The sequence below is a fragment of the Lemur catta genome, chromosome 10, assembly GCF_020740605.2.
Source record: "Lemur catta isolate mLemCat1 chromosome 10, mLemCat1.pri, whole genome shotgun sequence".
NCBI classification, from domain to species: Eukaryota; Metazoa; Chordata; class Mammalia; order Primates; family Lemuridae; genus Lemur; species Lemur catta.
In genome coordinates, this window is record NC_059137.1 from 53,078,463 (window position 1) to 53,098,732 (window position 20,270).

General features: G+C 33.0%; 1 protein-coding gene across 6 annotated transcripts in view; it reads left to right on the plus strand.

The window, feature by feature from the left end:
- NFIB (nuclear factor I B) overlaps positions 1–20,270 on the plus strand; it is a 220,986-nt gene that overhangs the window by 159,018 nt on the left and 41,698 nt on the right. For all 6 annotated transcript variants that reach the window (XM_045563828.1, XM_045563829.1, XM_045563826.1 and 3 more), the window contains exon 6: positions 1,471–1,589. In XM_045563828.1, coding sequence (XP_045419784.1) covers positions 1,471–1,589 — 119 coding nt within the window. The remainder of the gene's footprint in view (positions 1–1,470; positions 1,590–20,270) is intronic.

Here is a 20,270-nt window from a genome sequence, read left to right on the forward strand (position 1 = left end):
ACTAAAGAAATATTATTCATTCTTAGTATAGTTCAGCATGGATAGAAATTTCCATCTTCAATATCATGTTAATACTCTGGTCTGGGAGTTATGAGTCAAATATTAATCACTGTATATCTACAAATATACTCGGACATATACATGCTTCAGAGGCTTGGAAATGTAATGCAGTAGAAAGAGCACAGTCTTGAAAGCCAGTCCTTACTTTGTGTCTGACTGCTTCCATTAACTTGTCTCGGATAATCCACTGAATTTCTCCAAATTTATCTCCCCATTTATAAAATAAAAAGGGGGGGATTAGTTCAGGTGTACGATTTATGAGGTCCATTCTAACTCTGAAATCCTATGACATTATGTTTAGTATTGCTGCAAAAAGTTAATTCAGAAGACATTATTGTTAGTTTTTACCAGCATAGATGCAAATAAGAAAATTTTTTAAAAGAAAAAAATGTCCATTGCATAGTCATAATTAACTGCTTAATAGGGTATTTGTGAGGGTATATAAAACAAATAGATCAAGCAATATGGCCCTAAAATAGCTTCATAATCTTTGCTCTAGATATTCACCTTTCTTAATAGTTGACATGAGCCCATGTTTCCTTATTAAAATATATCATTTTAAAAGTATACCATTTGTTTGAACCTGGCAATGGCCTTTTAACTTACAAATAAAGGATAACCTAATTTTTAAGAAAAAGGTAAAGAAGAATATATGAAATAGTTTATAATCAGTAAAGTACTAGAAATTTTATTATTAATTATGGAGTTAATCCTTATAATTACTATTTAGTAAGTATCTTCTAAATGTCAGCCACTTAACTAAGAGCTTTGCATTTAATAACTCATTTAACCCTCTCAAACATCCCCCTTTTGAACTAGATTTTATTGTTTCCATTTTACAGATGATTAAACTGAGTTTAGAAAGGCTAAGGAGCTTACTATTAAGAATTAATAAGCGGCCTAGACAAGATTTAATACTAGGTCTGTCTGAGTCCAAAAGCTCTTGTTCTACTCTACTCCATTACCTTATCTTTGAATTAATATGAAAGGATTGTATTGTCAATAACAAGTGCTATACAAAGAAACATTATTAATATTGATATTAATTATAATAAGAGTTAGGTACAATTTTAATAACACAATTTTAACATTAGTAGACAAGCCACTTGAAGAGTTCACTTTTTGTTACTGAAATTTCTTTGGAAATGCATTTAAAGGGGTAAATATAATGAACACCTTATTTGTTAGACAGGTAAGGATATAAGATGGTATAGTAAATGGTATATACAACTAGAAATGTTTGCTATTCCTGTTGGTGTCTTGAATACTCACCATTATTTCAAAATGATTCTGAGATGCTATTGTGCTTATGAAATTTCCACAGTAAGAATCTTCTCAAATCAGCTACTTTTAAATGCTACACATCAGCCCAGAAATCCTATTAATATAACTATTGTCATGTTTTAACAGCAAAAGACCCAAAACTATATCCATAGATGAAAATATGGAACCAAGTCCTACAGGAGACTTTTACCCCTCTCCAAATTCACCAGCTGCTGGAAGTCGAACATGGCATGAAAGAGATCAAGGTGAGAAATAAAAAGATGCCTCCAGAAACATCAGGGTAAAGTGTTGGCTCATCTAATCAGTTTCATTTAGTCAAAATCTCATAACTGAACCACTATGGATTATATGATTATATTTTTCTTCCTGAAATGACTTCAGTAAAATTATGTTTAATATACTAGTCAAATGCTGTCAAAGTAAATTTACAAAAAACCCATTCTTTCTATGTTTTATTGGCCTTTTTTTTCAGACAAAATGATCTTTTCAAACCCACAGTTATGTATGTGACTGATTATAGTCTGTCTCCATTAGTTGAGTGGACTACAACAGAACCACAAGTTTTGATTCAATTAGATCAGTAGGCTCTTCTCCGTGGGTCATTTCAGGGAGGAGCCAATCTTTAAGCCAGGTACTGAAAGTTCTCGTTTAAAAGACACCATAATTCCTTTTCGAAGTAGGTAGAGTATAAACAATAAATGAAAGTATGACGTAAGATAAATTGTGTCTAAGCCAGTCTAGTTATGCTTTCTAGATAACACTATGACCCAGTTTTAGGGAAGCTTTGAGGAGAAATGTAACTTTAAGAGATAGGCATTATTTGGCTTTCTGGGTTCAGATTTAGTTTTTCTTAAAGTCTGTTGGATTTAATATATTTCATCTTACATGCTGAGGCCTTTCCCCCAAATCAGAGGGAGATTATTAAGCATGGAAATAGAAAAATTAGCTAACTTCAATTTTTGTTGGTATGTGTGCATGTGTACAAATAAGATTTTATATCAGTAGCATTAAAATGTATTTGAAAATTGTCTTTCAAATAGAATTTTGCATTTAAAAAAAATTAAAAGAAAGGAACTCTTTATTAATGGCTTTCAGCCCAAGACTTGAGAGTATCTATATGGGGATTTGGGAACTGTATGTTGTTTTATGGAAGGATTTGAAACTCAGCTAGAGAGGTCTGGCTCTGAGATACCCCCACCTGCAAATCCATTCTTCAGGCAGTAGACAAAAATCATTTTTATAAATCATAAATAATGTCCTCTCACTCCCCTGCCTCAGATCCTTCATTATCTTCCCACTGTTGTCAGGAGAAAATCAAAATTCCCTTATATGACTAAAGGGCCTGTGCTCTTACTGCCACGATAGCCTCACCAGGTGACACCCTGCTGCTCCTTGATTGCACTTGAGCTCATTGCTTTATTTAGATTTAGGAATGAAACACCTAGGACCTTCCTAGAAACCATGCCATTGGGAATGAATCCTCTTCTAACTCTTTATCTGGCGAGTTCTTTGTCATCTTCCAGAGCCCAGCTTAAATTAGGGAATTTTGATCTAAATTAGGTCTTCCTGTTTTTATTTTTTCATTGTATGCATAATGTGTAATTACATATCTATTTATGGGATCAATTGTCTATCTGTCTACACTGCGAGAGCACGGACCATATCTCTTTTGGCGACTACTATAACCAGCACTTAGCATGACACTGGGTGCATAGTAGGAGTACAATAAATATTTATGGGATAAATGAGCCATTGATAGGCAGAACACCAGTCTCATTAGTTAAGGCAAGATATAATAGAGACTTTTACCAGAATTGCAGAAGTGAGTAGAAAAACAAAACCCTCAATCTTTTATATTTTATTGCTTGTTTTACTGACATTGTCAGTTTATTCTAAACAAAGCCATATTTTCTCTGTCAGAAAATTATTCAGGAAAAGATTCTAATGGTAATAACATTGTGAATGTGTGGGAATGGAGGCTTTATTCAGAAGTGTAGGTGTTCTTTATTGTAGAGAGTGTCACTCTGTAAGAATTGATTCCTCTTTCAGCCTATTGAATAAAGCCAATTTCAAATCATATTATAAAACATTTTTGAAAAGTAGAAGGGAAACTGTCATTCTTTCTCTTTGTAAAATCATTACATTGTCTTGGTGATTTTCTTTTGTCAAAATGACTAGAATTAGTGGAGAAATCTGTAAAGGCATATTATATTAAGAGTAAGGAAGAATGTTCCATTCTCAAGTGTGCTTAAAAAAAACTCTGTCACTTTAATTCTGAAGACCCAGAAGACTTTGTAATGTGCACAATAAGCCATTGTGGGAAGAAGACTGAAACTACAATGAAAAAAATGAGGGCAGTACAGTACTAGCTTTACAAATTTGCTAAGCCCAATGTAGTCCTTTTGTTCTTAGAAAATTGCTTTCTTAAAATTTGCAAAATAAAATTCCCCCCAGTTGTTCTTGTCCATCTTCAAATGTTCTTTAGACACACCTGCCTATGTGAAGGGAGTTGTCTATGCACATATTGAGTGCCATTCCAATAACTATAATGGCTCTAACATGTCTTGTACATATTTTTCCCACAAAGCTATGCACTAACTGGGACTAAATAACTACTTATCAGTTGATTAAAATATGTTTGTATTTAAAATTGGCAGAAATGCTTAAAATTTATTATTATTTCCCAGATATGCCTTACTCTGTTAGTGTTAACTTTGTATTAAAATCTATTCTTGCCTTAGCCCTTAGCAAAATTGATTTTTTAAAATATGACAAAAATAGCAAAATTATGGACATATAGCATTCTCCTTTCCCTTACAATCTGAAACACCAACCTAAACTATTGAGATTTATTCCAAGAATGCAAAAATAAGCAATATAATATGATCAAATTATTATATCTATTTTATTCTAAAAAGAAATTAGGCAAAGTATTAATTCAAAATCTAGATTCATATAATAATATGTTCATGTAATTTTTAATAATTTAATGAAAAAGTGTTTTTATTTTAGCATTTTACAATCATAATTAATTATATCTTTGGGTCATTTTTTTTCAAAACAAAAAGTTACAATTTCCTGATCATAAGAGAATTGTAATTTATAATTTTGTAAATATAAACATGAATATTTTAAAACTAAACATTATTTGATAGTGTTGAACATTTGGTAGGGAGCTATATAATTTGCTTATATTTCTTCTGATAAATAGTGATAGAAATTAAAGTTGTTAGCATTTGCATTATGTAATATTTATATTTTTACTTTATGTTCTTTTATACATAGAGAAGAAAAGGAAAAGGAAAATAATACTGAGGTATAGAACAATTGCTACATTCCTTTCCTAAGTTCCAGAATATTTCTCCTTGCTTAGTGTCTTCTATGAAGATCATCTTAAACTTCGGACTGCCTCTGTCTCCATTAAAAACTTTCCTTTTTGTGTACTGTTTTCCATTACTTAAGATTTTAATTATTAAATGAATAGTACCAGATTTGTTTATCAATATGCAGGTTGAAAATTTCTTTTATTCCATTACTTACTCTAAATTTCCACTAAGATCTTGCCTGTCTTGAATTTTTTCTGTTGAGTCAATATAGATACTCGATTCTTAGATAATATACTTTTCTTGAAATCATTAGAGCAATCCTCTGTAATGTCTGATATAAGAAGAAAAATAAGAGACACGTCATAGTTTTCCCTATAATTCAAGTTACTTTTATGGGACTAAATCTAGTTGTATTCCAGTGCTCAATAATTTAACAGATAAATAAATTGCTTGAACGTGTTAAACAATTCTTTATAAGGTCACTTTGCCATTGCCATTCTAATAGTCACTAATTTATCTAAGTTTGAATGTAAAAATCCTAAAACATTATTTAATGGTATTTATTGAGAAAAATATAATATGGTAAATATATTTGTAATATACAGCTGGGGATTTCTAAATGGAAAATTTAATAGCTTCTCAATCTGATGAGTATTTAAAAAACTTGTACTCTTAGATAAAATGTAAATTCAAAAAGACTTTTTATGCAGTAAAATTTTATTAATTTCTACACATTTAGGATTTGAGATAATTTAGCTCAATTAACACTTACCAAATGCCTAATATGTGTGAAGAATTTTTGCAGGCATGGTGCACAGAAGTATGAATAAATCAAGTTTCTAGCCCTTGACCTGCTGAACAAAAAAATAATTTTTTACTATTTATGAAAAAAAGGAACTTCACAGAAAATAAATAATGTAAACCCAGATTATCAGGGAACGGTTTCCATGCTTTAGAACTAGCTTGCTTTTAAGCACTATGAGAGGTTACTCTTTACACAAAATCAATATATTGTCATGTTAGCAAAAAATAACACTGTTTGGTATTTAAGTATATAATTACAATTTTAAGAGTAGTTTAAAAAATTAAACTGGACTCTCAAGCTAGATTTAGGCATTGTGTTCTGGTTGTTATAGGTACTAGAAAATAAAAATGCTAATCTTTTAATAAAAATTCACAGTTCTGTTATATAAATAAGTCTCCTGAGCAAGTCTTTCTGAATCTTTAATATCTTTCCAAGTCCTGAAGACTTATTTGTGATAATTGTACAAATATTCTCATTATTAAGATAGTCTTAAACATTGTGCTAAATTTCACTTTGCCCTTTATAGAGTTCTTATAAAGATGTAGTATTAAATATCAAATGAATCAAGCCAGAGGGCCCAAAGGAACACTGAGGGCTACAGAGGAATAGTGCCAGTTTGGTGTCATGTGTTCAATCAGGAGATAAATCATGGTAAATTAGAATGTGGTATGTACTGACAGAACCAGAATCAGAGGCCAGCATTCCTTAACGTGAGCTTAGGAATGTGAATAGATATGCTAGGCATAAGAGTGGTTAGCTAAGTTTGGAAAATGTCATTATAACAAAAATTTAAACATTTTTTTCATTCATAAATAAATTTGCAGAATATTTGATATACTACTATGTGCTTTGACTATCCAGGAGTGGCCCTTGACTGAATGTGTTTATTAGGTTTGTGATTTCAGAACCTTTTATTTCCATTGAAGAATCCATAGGGAGCATTAATCTTAGGTTAAAACTTTGGAAAACAGTGCTCTAGCCCAAACCACAGTCTGACAAATGATACAATCTGAAGATTTCTCTAGAGCTGTGGGAGCTGAGTGAATATGCAGCTTTCATAAATGCTTGAATAACTGCTGTCTGGGAGTCATTAACGTTAAATGAAGTCCTAGAAAATGGCAGGGCAAACAGTTTAGTAACCTTACTGGAAGAACTTCCTAAGCTCCCTTTGGGGAACAGATAGAACACCAACAATTTCTTACATTCCTACAGTTTGTATCACAATAATGAAATAGCAAATGTTCAAATTTTAAATTTTTGAACCAGAAAAAATACAGAGATACAAGTACTTATGATGGATAAATGTCTAGAAGAGCTGGTTTGAATTTAATGTTTAAGCACAAGTTTTAAGTTTCATTGTTTAGTTTTGTATTGTGGAAAATATCAAAAGTTGAGAACTGTAAGTGAACCTCCATGTACGATCATGACAGTGGAAAGCAAACTTCAGGGATGCCTCTACCCTTTAGCTACACTGCTGTGGTTGAAAAATCACAGTATGAGCATCTTTAAAAGAGAAAGCAAAAAAATAAATTGTTGGTGAAGGCTTTCGTCAGAATTCTTCACATTGCCTACTGATTAACAAATGTTTGTTCTCATTTTGTGTGTTCTAATCAAGAATAGCATTTTGGATGTGGCAAATTTGTGTACATGTTAGAAGGGCTGGTACTGATTAATATGGAAAAGTTGTGCTCATATTTCTGTGCTCTGAAGGCTTAATGATTTGAAAATACAGCATTTTGCAGAAAAACCACAATAGATAATTAGTTTGAAAAAATAACTTTCTATTTAATACTTGGTCTCTAGATTGATGGAACACAGGTTAGAATAGGAAAATGGGAAACCCATGGGAGCCAGTATCATAGTGTGCCATGCAAAGTTTCCTGGCATAATAAAAGGTTTTATTTCAAAGCTTTTTACATATTGATTTCATGTTTAAGCTTATTTTGAAGTAGTTTGGAAAGCTAATGTGTTTTGTGTTAGAATACCCTTTGGTATTGTATTCAACTATCAATATCAGATACAATAAGAAATTGATTTTCAGTCTTCGATCACAGATTATTAGAACCCTTAGTGAAACATAGGTCAAGCTCCTAATTTTATAGCTAAGCAGTTCAAGGATCAAAGAGGCTGTCTTGTCCAAAGTGTCTGGGTAATTAATGGAAGAGCCTAGGTCTTCTTTTTCACAAGCTATTTTTTTTTTTTATCTTTTCCTGTGATCCTACAACTTGCCTAGAAAATTAGTGTGTAAGTTTACCTAAGTAGGGAGAAATGGACTAGGAGAATTTAAACACTGCTTCACAAATCTTAGCATTTGGATGGTTTTCCTGGGGAGCATCATAGAAGATTCTGTTAGATCTAGGAGAACTAGAATGGGAAAATAGAGGTGAATTTATGAATGTTCAGGGTTCTGAAAGAATTGTCAAAAAATTTTGAAATGGTAAAGTGTATATTACTTTTTAGAAATCTTCATATTGTTAGGGCCAGGATTAAAAATTTTTGATCCAAAAAAGACTGGAGGTATAGACGCTTTTGATGGATAAATAGGGAGAAGAGCTTGTTGGAAATAAATGTTGAAGCATAATGTTTAAAAGGTTTTTTTTTGTCATGGAAAATATTGAAAGTAGAGAGAATTATAAAGTGGACCCCCATATACCATCACCCAGCTTTAACTGTTATCAATATTTTGCCAATCTTGTTGCATTTACTATCTCCCTGTTTTTTAAAGTGGTTTAAAGTAAATCCCAGATATCATGTCATCTTGCTTGTAAATATTTCAGTGTTTTTAGCAAAACAATGGACTTTTATACAATCACAATACCATCATAATTTAACAAATAAAATAATACTTAATATAATCTAACATATAATTGATATTCAAATTTCCCAGATTATTTCAAATGTTTTGTTTGAATCAGGGCCCAATATCATCCATATATCATATTTATATGTTCAGCTTTTTAACCTATATTAGTTATTCTCCTCCTTTCTGTACATCAGTTATTCGTTGAAGAAACCATGTAAATTTAAAAACTGTGTTCAAAAAGTACCTATAAAAGCAACAAGAAAAATAAGATCCTACTGCCTTTTGTGACTACTATTTATTGATCACTTACTATCTATCAGGTACTAGACTGTTCACATCAGTTTTTGCTTTTAAATCCTACAGAAACCCCATTTTAGAGGTTATTAAACTGATCGTTACAATGGTTAAGATACTTGCTGTAGCTCACACGTGAGCAGCAGAGGTAGAATGGGGACCACTGTCTGTCTAGCTAAAGAAGCCCATGCTCCTTACTATTACAAACACTGCATCCTAAATAAGTCATCATGATGTTATGTTTATGGTTTTGCAAACTACTTATAAAACCTCTATTATGTTTTTTCCTTTCTTAATGCATGAAACTTCAAAACAGATAAATGCACATAATTGATAGGAGTTCATAGGCTCCTCAGAGACTGATGAGTGCAGTCCTTGGGCTGGACTACAGTTAAGAATCTCTTTTCCGTTTAATAATAAGATATTGTTAATAAATAATCCTAAAGTCTAGATTGTATCTAGTAGAGGCATGAGCTATATAGCTATTTTAAAATGAACTGTATATGTCAAAATATAAAAATTATATGTATTTATTGTCATATATATTTTTTCTTTTAGTTCTGTTCTAGTCTTTTTTGGCTTAGGCCTAGAGCACTATAAAGGTGATCAGGAAACTAAATACTGATGTGGTCTTAGACAGATCACTTAACTGCAGTAAACCTTGTGTTTTCCCATCTGTAAAATAACAAAGTTGTATGCTAAAGTTCCTTTGTGTTCCAACATTTTAGATTTTAAATCAATTAGAGTTAAAGAATTGGAAGATCTTCAGTACTTGAGTCTTTAAGCTTTCCTTAACATGGATCTTTTTGAAAATTCAGAAAGTTTTCCGTTTCTTAAATTATTCTTTAAGTGTTTATTTTAAATACTCTCATCAAATAACACCATAATTGGGCAGTTTGTGTGCTTGGAGGCACCATATGTTTTGCCTTATACCTGAGGAATGCACAGTTCTCACAAATGCATGTCCTGTCCTGCACCATTCTGGTACAACAAGCGATTGATAGAGATTGAGTTATTATAACAGAACCTTGTTATGGGATCAGTGTCTCCTACTTTGAAAACAAATGACTCAGCCAGACGGCAACATTTATTTTCTCTAAATGACTAGTGATGTAGCAATAGGAGACCATTATCCTGTGACAATATTCTGTTTCATTGACATTATCTCAGAAATGTAATTGGTCCATTACTAAATAGAGGTTTTGTTACTGATCAATTTCACGTGATTTCCAAAACCATTAAGATTATAAATACACCACCATAGTAATTTCATTGACAAATGTTCTTTTTTCTTCATTTACATTTGTTGGAGGAAAAAAAATATAGATTTAGGTTGAACTTAAACACTACAATTTATACTAATTTTGACTACTTTTCCATTAAGAGAAACAGAATATTGTGCAGAGTAATCATATTTGCATTGAGCTGCTAAACTGACGACCTTAAAATTTTTGTGATTTTTTTTTTCTCTACCACACCAAACCACATCAAATCATAATTGTTCCCAAGCAATTAGTTTACCACCTCAGTTTAATGATTTTATTTGAAATAAGTTCCAGATCATTTCTAGAACTTTCCTGTAAATCCACTAAAGTAACACATCAGTTAAATCAACCCTAACCATTACCAGCATGGATCATAACAGCATTAGTAACAACAGAAACCTTGAAATGTCTTGTAGCATAAATGTTTCTAAATGCATGACTTTTCCCCAAATGTTCTCCTCTAAAAACTCATCTGTAATCTTGTTAAATTAGAACTCTTCCAGTATCTTTCTGACTTTTACAGTTAAGGTTATAGTATTGATTTTATTTTATAGCCCATGGCTCTCAGATGCTTAACACTAATAAGCCTCCATAGCCAAGAGATTGTCCCCAGAGGCATGGTGAATAGCAGCTATTTACCTATGCCAATGTTTTAATAAGTGACTAAAATATACTCCAAATCCTGCATAATTGTTTGGTGTTTTTTCCCCCTTTCAAATTAGGTTTACTGACATTACTCAAGACACTTTATCATTGTCTGTTAAAATGAAATTGCTTAGCAGACAAAAGCATTTTGAAGTGTTTTTAAAAAGCAGTTTTCATTTATTCAGTATTCATTCTTTTAGCACTGTTCTTCATTATTCAAAGGATTTTTTTTTTTTTTAAATGTCTCTGGAAGGTGTTTGTGAGCTTCAAAGGGGTTTGAGCTTTAACTTGTATTGGTGTAGGAGTAGCCTGGAGACTTTTTTTTATAGAGATGTGATAAAATAGAGACTTGTAGAAACATGCTGCTTACTGTGCTTGGGTTAAAATATATAACGAGAGACACAAACTATCACAAAGTATTTTAAGTTGCTGAAGAATACAGTAATATGCTCAAGTGTACTTAAGACTAAATAACTCAATGATTAAAGAATTTCATTTATTTAACACAAAGACCACCACACTTTCTCTTTTAAAAAAGAACTGGTTTTATAAAATTAAATAAAGTGGTTGAGAAATCTAATTCAAGATGACATCTTATCTCCTCTTTACGTAGCTTGCCATTTTTTCCAGTTATTTTAGAGTGTGATAAATGTAAATGTATATATAAGGAGTATATAAGGAGATACTTTCTAACATGGCAGCTAATTATTTTTTGAATCATCTGGCATCATCATCAAACTACTGTAGTGGGATTAAGTCCATATGTCTTGTCATAACATTCAGAGATTTTCGTTAAGTTGGAGTGTGTGGGAAGGACTTATTCACATTTGCCACACAATCATAAAATTTTTACATCTAGAAGAGTCCTTAGAAATGGATATTTTGATATTCTCTTTTCTTCACTGTATTTTCAAAAAGACGTTTTGCCTTTAGCCAACTGAATTACAAATGTTACATTTAAGCATTTTATTTAAAATTTTTGTAACATCTAATATCTAAAACCAGTACGAGACATTTCCTTTTTACAATATAATGTTGAATGCAAAACAAGATCCAATATTGTCAGCTCAACATTGGGAATTATTTATAATATTCTATGGAGCTACAGGCAGCATTTTTTCCCAAAAAATATGTGTATTTTATAATTTTTACAGTAAAAGTAATAGTTATTTCTAGGGAATTTGGAAAAACAAATGGTCAAATATAAATAAGAGAATAAAAATCACCTGTAATCCCATCACATGGATTTAACTTCCAATAATATTTAACTTGTTATGTGTGAGTCTGTTTTTCTATATATTTTTCTCTACATTTTCTATGCATTCGATTTCCATGTACATATTTTTCCACTAAATTGAGCTTATATAATGTATGCTATTTAGAAATCATTTTCTTTTTTGTCTTTCACTTATGATGGCATTTTACCATATCTTTCAATTTCTACTTTATAGTGGCTGCATGATATGCTACCCTTTGGCGATACCATAATTTAATTTTTTTTTTTTTTTTTGAGACAGAGTCTCAGTTTGTTGCCTGGGCTAGAGTGTAGTGGCATCATCATAGCTCAAATTCCTGGGCTCAAGTGATCCTCTTGCCTCAGCCTCTCGAGTAGCTGGGACTACAGGCATGTGCCACCCCACCCTGCTAATTTTTTAGTTTTTTGTAGAGGTGGGGTCTTACTGTGTTGCTCAGGCTGAGCTCAAACTCCTGGCTTCAAATGATTTTCATGCCTTGACCTCCCAAAATGCTAGAACTGCAGATGTGAGCCACCGGGCCTGGCCCCATAAAGTTTTAAATATCTACTTTGCTCATGGATATTTAGGTAGTTTCTGAGTTTTTATATTATAAATAAAGATGCAGTGAACATCATTGCAAGTAAATATTTGTGCCTAATCTGATGAGGTTGCTCTTGCCTAGTTCTTTTCATTGTTCCCAGTTCCTAGCATACTGCTTGTCACCAAGTCACTATGTAGAAGCTCAATGAAATTTTGTTAAAGGAATAAATATATTTCTACTGTAGAATCACAGAGTTAAATCTTATGTCCATTTCTAAGGCTTTTGGTAAATATTGGCATAGAATCCAGAAAGGTCTTATCCATTTACATTCCCACTAGCTGTGCATGGGGGGCTTAATCACACTGTCATATCCATAATCATTTAAATGCAGCACATGGCTCCATGAGCAATTTTAAAGCATGTCCTCTGAAATTTATAGAACATTCTCTATGGCCTTGTGACTCTACCTATGCACCTCCTTTTTTGTCATTTATGTTTTATTTAAACCATTAAGAATCACACCATGTCTTTTTTCCCCATGAGCCAGGATAGCTCCATTTGACTGAAGAAAATGGAGAAATTGAGATAGTACCTAAAAAATTATGCAAAGCTTTGAAGTAAAGGCATAAACTACTTGGTCTCTCTCTCACTCTCTCTCTCTCTCTTTTCCTCCTTCAGGACACACTGCCCCCCGATAGGTAAAACTTGTTTAAGTAAAGATCACTGTTATTCTTCATAGGGAAACCGATAGAAATAAATACATCAAAGCTTTGGGCTGGGATCTTAAGTAGCAGGCAGGGGAGTTGCTGCTCCAAGCTGGTCTTGATATTTGTAGTATTTTACATAACACATATACAGTTGTAAATAACCTGTAAACCTTCCTCTCATCAGCACTGTTTTCCCCAAGGCAAAGAACAGAGGAAGAAAAACCTTGGTTTCTTTTAGCATTCAGCTGGTAGGTCATCTTCTCTGCCTTTTCCTTGTCCTCTGGGCATAGAGCCCAAGCTGTTTCCTTGTCTCAGGACTGACTCTGGATTTGTGGCCTAAAGTAAAAATATCAGATTTCAGCTCCAAAACTCATTCTGCACACTTGATTTCCTAGCCTCTCATTTATTATCTTATTTATTTTAAATAACATTATTATTTTATGCAGCCAGCTCATTTCTTTTTCATGTCATCGTCCAGCACCTACCCAGTATTTTAATGGAAAGCAGAAGTGCCCCAGTTTAGCGAAAACTCATTTTTCACTTTCAGTGCTGCGTGTTGCTTGACAGAGTCTCAATGGAGTAATGGATGTGTTGACTACCTTCGCTTTCATCCGACGATGAGTTTGGTCTGTGAAGAGACTTTCGATGTTCAGAGTTTTTGTAGACCTCCAAAATCCTTTTTAAAAAATGTGTGCAAGTCTAAAACCTATAAAAGTCCAAAAATAAAGAAACCTGGAAAACTATGAAGGGGTTATCAACTTAGTAAGACTTGTCAATATAAAATAATCTTGTCAAACCTAGGCACCGGACTGTCTCTGAGCTACATGTTCCTACATAAGTGCTTTCCTTCTGTGGCCTGTATCAGACTAGAGGGTCAAAATTAACAGAAGTTTCCCAATTTCTTTCGTTATACTTTGAGTTTTCTTCTGCAAAAAAAATTTAAAAAAAAAGAAAGAAAGAAAAAGAAAAGAAAGAAAGAAAAAAAAAAGGAGTCTGTAAAATGTTCAGCAGCTTGATAATGTAAAAAATAAAGAAGATATTTTTAACAGTGATTATAGCTTTTTAAGCACTTAGCAATAAAACATACCTTAACTTTACATAATGGAAAATAAGAGTGGCTAGCAAATGGTGACTTGTATCTATAGGATTCATTTAGACTTGTTTACAAGTATGGTATGTAAAGAAGGAAGACAACTTAGGAATATGTAAAAGACTTGGACTTTTAAAACATTTTGAAGCAATTTGCTTCTTTGTTAACCAGATAGAAATGTTTTTCTAAATCACAGGACTGGCACAGTTAATATATTTTAATTTAGTGTTATGGTATGCTGAAAATAATAGCTTCCAGAAATTCAAGAATTTTTGTGTGTTCCTACATAATTAATTTGAAATAGTTATAAATCATAAGTGTTACTATTGGGAAGAAGAATAGGCATTTTTTAAAGAAAATATGTTTTCTACATAGGTTATGGAAATCTTATTTGTAACCTTAATCTACTTGAGCATATTGGAATAGCTAACATATTGCTCTCCTATATGTGAAAAAGGAGCAGGTGTCCTAGACAGGCAGGTGTTAAGGTGGCTGTTTGAGCTTGCCCTAGATCACTAGTTGATTTCAGTGAAGTTCTACTAACAGGTGGCTAACTGATTGGAGTGCCATGTGACATTTATCCCGGGAGCGACTTGGATGACAGGCTGCTACAGACTGAGGAAGGGGTCTTTGCTTTGATGAAGAAATTGCCAAAACTCATGTCTCATTAGTGTTTCCTAAGGTTCTTTGGAAGTGAACAACAGTTTAATTAAGGGCTGACGTAAACACGTTTCTGCACACTTTCCCTGCAGCATTTTATCACATTAGAATTGATCAAAATTGTTGCCTTGGGCTGACTTGAACAGATATACATCTGGAGCGCCATTTGTGCAAGCTGCCGATGAGTCGAGTGCATACGCTGTGTTTCACAGCGACTCTCTTCCTTTGTAGATGAAATTTCCTTGTTGGGAGATGAGTTGATCTAACTCTTTATTTGCTTAAGCCTTTATCTCTTTGAAGTGATGCTGTGAAATGAATGACACATCAGGGCTTAGGGTGTATCTATACTCCATTGCCAAAAAAAATTATAGTATGGCTAGGAAAAATTATGTGATAATTTGATTTTTGCAGAATACTTATTTAAAGGTATGCTTAAGTCTAAATGAACCGACTTGATCCATAACCTACTTGAACTTTTTCTTGCATCATGATCATTTATTACATATTTAATTATGCAATTAGTTTCGAAAGCCATAGCTAATTGTCCAATTATAAATGTAAACACAGGTATGGACACTGAGGAATAACACAATCAATGTGAATCTTTTATCAAAAAAAATAGTGCCTCTAATCATCTGTCATTAAGAAGAATACTTTCTACAGTCCAGTATTATCACGATTGCAATTATTTAACCAACACTGCCTTTAATGTCTGATCTGGCCGCTGAACTGTGAGGGTCACCAGGACAGGGACCAGGTGATTTTGTTTTGCATCTTGAACTTTATGCATAGACATAGTTCTTCACCCTTATTAGGAACTCAGTGATTGATTTTGTTTTTTTCTCTTCACTTTATTAATACATTTAATTACTTCTTGTCTGGTGATATCTATTTGTGGAACATGAATTTGAAGATGTACTGGCTATGGATGTTTTGCTTATCCTGCACTACCAGTCATCGTTCCACCATACGGCTTCTCTCACGAGCAAGAGAGTCTAAAATGAGCTGCCTAGACACAGTGCCTACTTCCCCCCTTCTACTTTCTTCCAATCCTAGATTTTTTTTCTCTTCTTTTCCCAAGTAGTATATTCTTTCAGCCTCCACATCTTTTTCTGTCTTTGATAAAATCATGTTTCTTACGGGGTGAGCCATTAGTTAACTTTTAAAAAAAATATGCAATGGATAGTACAAGTAAAAAATAATAATAATGAAAAAGCCATCAAGTCATATAAGATACAAACACAAAATCATTAATGAAATCTAGATCTCAGAATTTCCCAGGAGGGATTCCTTGAGGAGAACATGTGTTTGTTGAATGCATAAAATATTGTTCTACAGTTGGAATAAGGGGTTACAGAGACCTCCTATTCTAGTCTAAGGGAATGTTGTATTTAAGGAATGGCATAGAGTTAGAAACACATTCCCCCTGCTCCCCGTGGAGGCCATGGCAAATTAGCTTAGCTAAAGTTTAAATAAAACGGAATGACAGGGAAAAAAATAAATAAAAATGTAATACACGGTAGATCTTATGAGGAGGAAGATATCATTTGAAGGATATGATTCCAAGTGCTGTTTGTATAATGAGTCATGCATGGTGAGGAAGGCCTGGAGAAGGGGCGAGGAAGGAAATTCTTAATTCAACCAGGTATAAGTGAAAAGGGCTATGGAAACAGAAAAATAATTGAGTTTTTGAAAAGTTTTTTTTTTTTTTTTTTGCTTCTAAAATCAATTCACTTATAAATTGTTACTTTCTAAATCAAACTGAAATTTCTGTGTCTGATTTGAAGCCCTCCCTGGCCTGTGTTTCTTTCTTAGTAGCCACCAGCAACTCCTATCTCCTTCCCACCAAAAGATACATCAGCAAACCCTCTTCCTACCATCTTGCTTCTCTCTTCTTTATTTTATGTATTATTCAACGTATGCCTTATTATGTATGCATTATTATTCAACTTATTATATATTTATACATTATTCAGCTTTATTATTATTCAACTTATTTTCAACTTAATCTTTTTATGTATTATTCTTCCTGCTTGAGGGACAGCAGATTGTGAAAAGCATGACATTTGTTTTTCTTCAGAGAAAGGTCACTTGAAACTATCTCTTCTATATATTCATTCTTCAAACATTTCTTTTGTAGCATATGAGTGCATTAAAAATAGAAACGATATCATTTTTCAGCTTGGCATGAAGTCTATTAGACTGCAGACATTCAAAATAAAATTAAAATCAAAACAATACTAGTTTGGTTCATGATTAAAATGTAATAGCTGGAAACTCTATCCTTACTTCCCTCAGATAATTGACCTTTTATTCCCCTTTCAGTACAGAGAGTTGGTTTTTATTCCTTTGAGAAGGGATTCACTTTTGTATCTAAGTACTTAGCATACAATGCCTTCTACGTGCCATGTAGCAGTATATTTTTATTGATTAATGGGCCCAGAATTAATTTCATTTAATGGGAAAACAAACACAATTAAACTTGTATTCTAATACTACCATTTTTTACCTGTTTCTAAAGCAAATCCTTTCAGTTTGGTCAGCAGACCCTTCTGTTCTTATTTTTACTATCAAGAAAGAGACAGTTTGTAGTCCCTTGTACAACTTGAACAGCGAATTTTATTCTGTTTCTGCACTGCTGGTCCTTATAATCCTCTATGTATTCTGAACATGAAGGTACCATTATTATTAGGTGCATTCCCAAAAGAGAACCAAAAAATAAATGGTCCCATAATAATTACTTAGTAAAATCAGATGTATCATTTTGGCTAAGAAAATGCAAATGCTTCGTTTCTTAAAAATGACACAATAACATATATTCTCGAACTTCTGTACAAGCTTCCTTGACTTATGTGCCCCTTACAAAAAAAGACCCAGGTGAATTTGACTTGATTTATTGAAAATGCTGATACAGTAGTTGCAATTGCCTTAACTGATCTCCAGAAATGACATAACTAGAATGACACTATACTGCTTCCCAAGCTCTGTTAACATTTAACTATTTTTACATGATATATAGTTAAGCTCTATTATTTATACTATAGAGTTTTTAGAAACAGATTTACACAGGCTTATTTTATTTGAAATTTGTATTTAAGCACAGGTAAAGCATAAGAGTGTCGATAGAAAGTTACCAGTTTCTTTTTCTAAGAGTTTATTTTAAATTAAAAATTTGGAATGGAAAGTTATTGCATCATCTGTAATGAAAAAGGTGGAATAGACGTTCTTTCCACCTCTGATAATCTCTGTATGTCTATGTTTTAACTTACATTAGGCAAAAACCTATATCTGTAGTATTACCTTTTAAAATCACATAGCTCTTAAGTAAAATTAACTATTATTTTTGGCATTTTGAAGATATCTTAGCTGAAATGATCTTCCTTTTAAACCTTTGTTTTAAATTTTTATTCCTTTTTTTGTAGTGCCATTAATTGCTGTAGTTTCGTGAACAATTTCTTTCTTTCTTTTTTTTTTCTTTTTGAGAAAGATATAAGGAAATGGTTCTCTGACGCATCAAAGTTCTGATAGGTTCTTGACAGCCAGTTAGTCACAAATTGTAGCTTATGGCCACAAATACACCTGCCATTTTTTACATACTTTAATGTCTTCTGTCTTAACAGGAGCATATCCATTCTTTAAATGCCAGCATGCTAAAACTGCATATTTAATTTTATTGCATGCCTTCACCAGAGCTTAGGTAATTTTTCAAATGCTAAAACATAACGATAGCTAGTTGCTTATATTAATAGCATCATGAGGTCTTTTTCTCATTTCAAAAAAAATTCTAATGAAAACTGCAAATTTCATATATTTTTATGTGTGATAAATAGTAAATATTTCTTTTCTTTTAGAGATACACACTGAACTATTTAGAGGTGAAATTACATGACATCTGGAATTTGTTTCAAAGTAACACAGGGGGAGGAAGTGTAGATGAGGGTAAAGATGAAATAAGATTGGCAATGGGTTGATCATTGCTGAAGTTGGGTGATGGGTATATGAGGATCCAATATAATTCTGTCTACTTGTGTATATATTTAAAATTTTTGATAATAAAAATACAAATTTTATACCTCATATCATTTTTATAACATTTTATAATAAATGTATAAACTTCCATAAAAATCATTACTCAAGATGTTAAAATCAGGGCACCTCTCTCCTACTAACCAGAGTTTCCTTCTAAATTCCCTATTTGAACTAACTGCATGGTACAATCTCCTAACACTTAAGATGATGACTATCTACATCAGTTATTAATTTAATTGGGTGAATTCTGTTTAAATATTTATGGAATGAACAAATGAAGGAATGAAGCCCTGAATACTTCTATCACAGCTTGTTGTACATTGTTTTATAATTCCTCTTTATCAGTCTGTATCCCCTCGCTAGATTTTAAGCTTTACAGAAGCCAAAAGTGAATCCAGTTCACCATTGTGTTTCCAGCAACTAATGCAGTGTCTGGCGTAAATTATGCCTTCAATAAATATTTATGGAATGAATGTATTAATTAATCTATCTTCTTAAGTGGCCTCCATGCTTCCTGTTTCCATTTTGGCCAGTCCAGCCTCCATTTAGTTTCTGGAGGGCTTGCTCTACACTGTAATTGTGATCATATTTTGCCCATCGATGATGGCATTTCCCCCATCAGGGTGAGCATTCAGTCATTTGTACAGGAAGCCCATGACCTTCATCATGTGGGACTTGCCAGCTGCTTGCTCTCCTTCCTCATGTTTCTACTTCACCATCTCCACAGACCACTTGAACTACTTGTGTATTTTATGCCCTCCTTTTTCTGAATGTTTCCTCTCTGGGAACGTCATCCCCATCCATATGTCAAAAATGGTGCCACAGGGGCATGCCTTCCTTCACCTGGGGAGGCTTCCTTACCCTGCTCACACATCACAGATGGGGACATGGCAGCAAATCTCACAGCCCCCCTGCTCTCAACAACACATTTGCTCCATCTTGGCTGTTGACCACCACTTTCTTCTTATCATTTTCCTCTTCACTGACAGTGAGAATCCCTAGAGCAGGAATTACTTTTTATTTTTCTTAACATCCTCACTTTATCTGGCAAATAGAGGAACCCAATAAATATTTGCAGAATGAGCAAAGTAAAGAATGTATTTTTCGCTAAACAAGTGAATGAGTTTTCCATAAAAGATGTTACGTCAGTGATATGCTTACCAGCATACCCAAAGGTTGTTTTTCACATTTGCACTGGGTTGTCCTCTGTTTGATTCACAGTGTAGTCAGCAGGTCAAAAGACAACTCCCGAATCTCATAAATCTAAGAATGAAATGCTGAGGTAAAGAAGGCCTTTATGTGAACCAAGGGGCTGAAGGAAACAGGATACATGGTTTCTCAGAAGTTCAAGATTTATTTAGTACTAGAAATAATTCTGATGATAATTTTAATGAAGGCTTCGGTTAATTTCAGTGGAGATTGTTTCTAACAGATATTTCAAAGCTCCAACATAGCTGGGTCTTTGACACTCAGTATATAATTTGTAAAAGAGCCAAAGTGCAAAAATACTAAATTGTTGGCCAGTG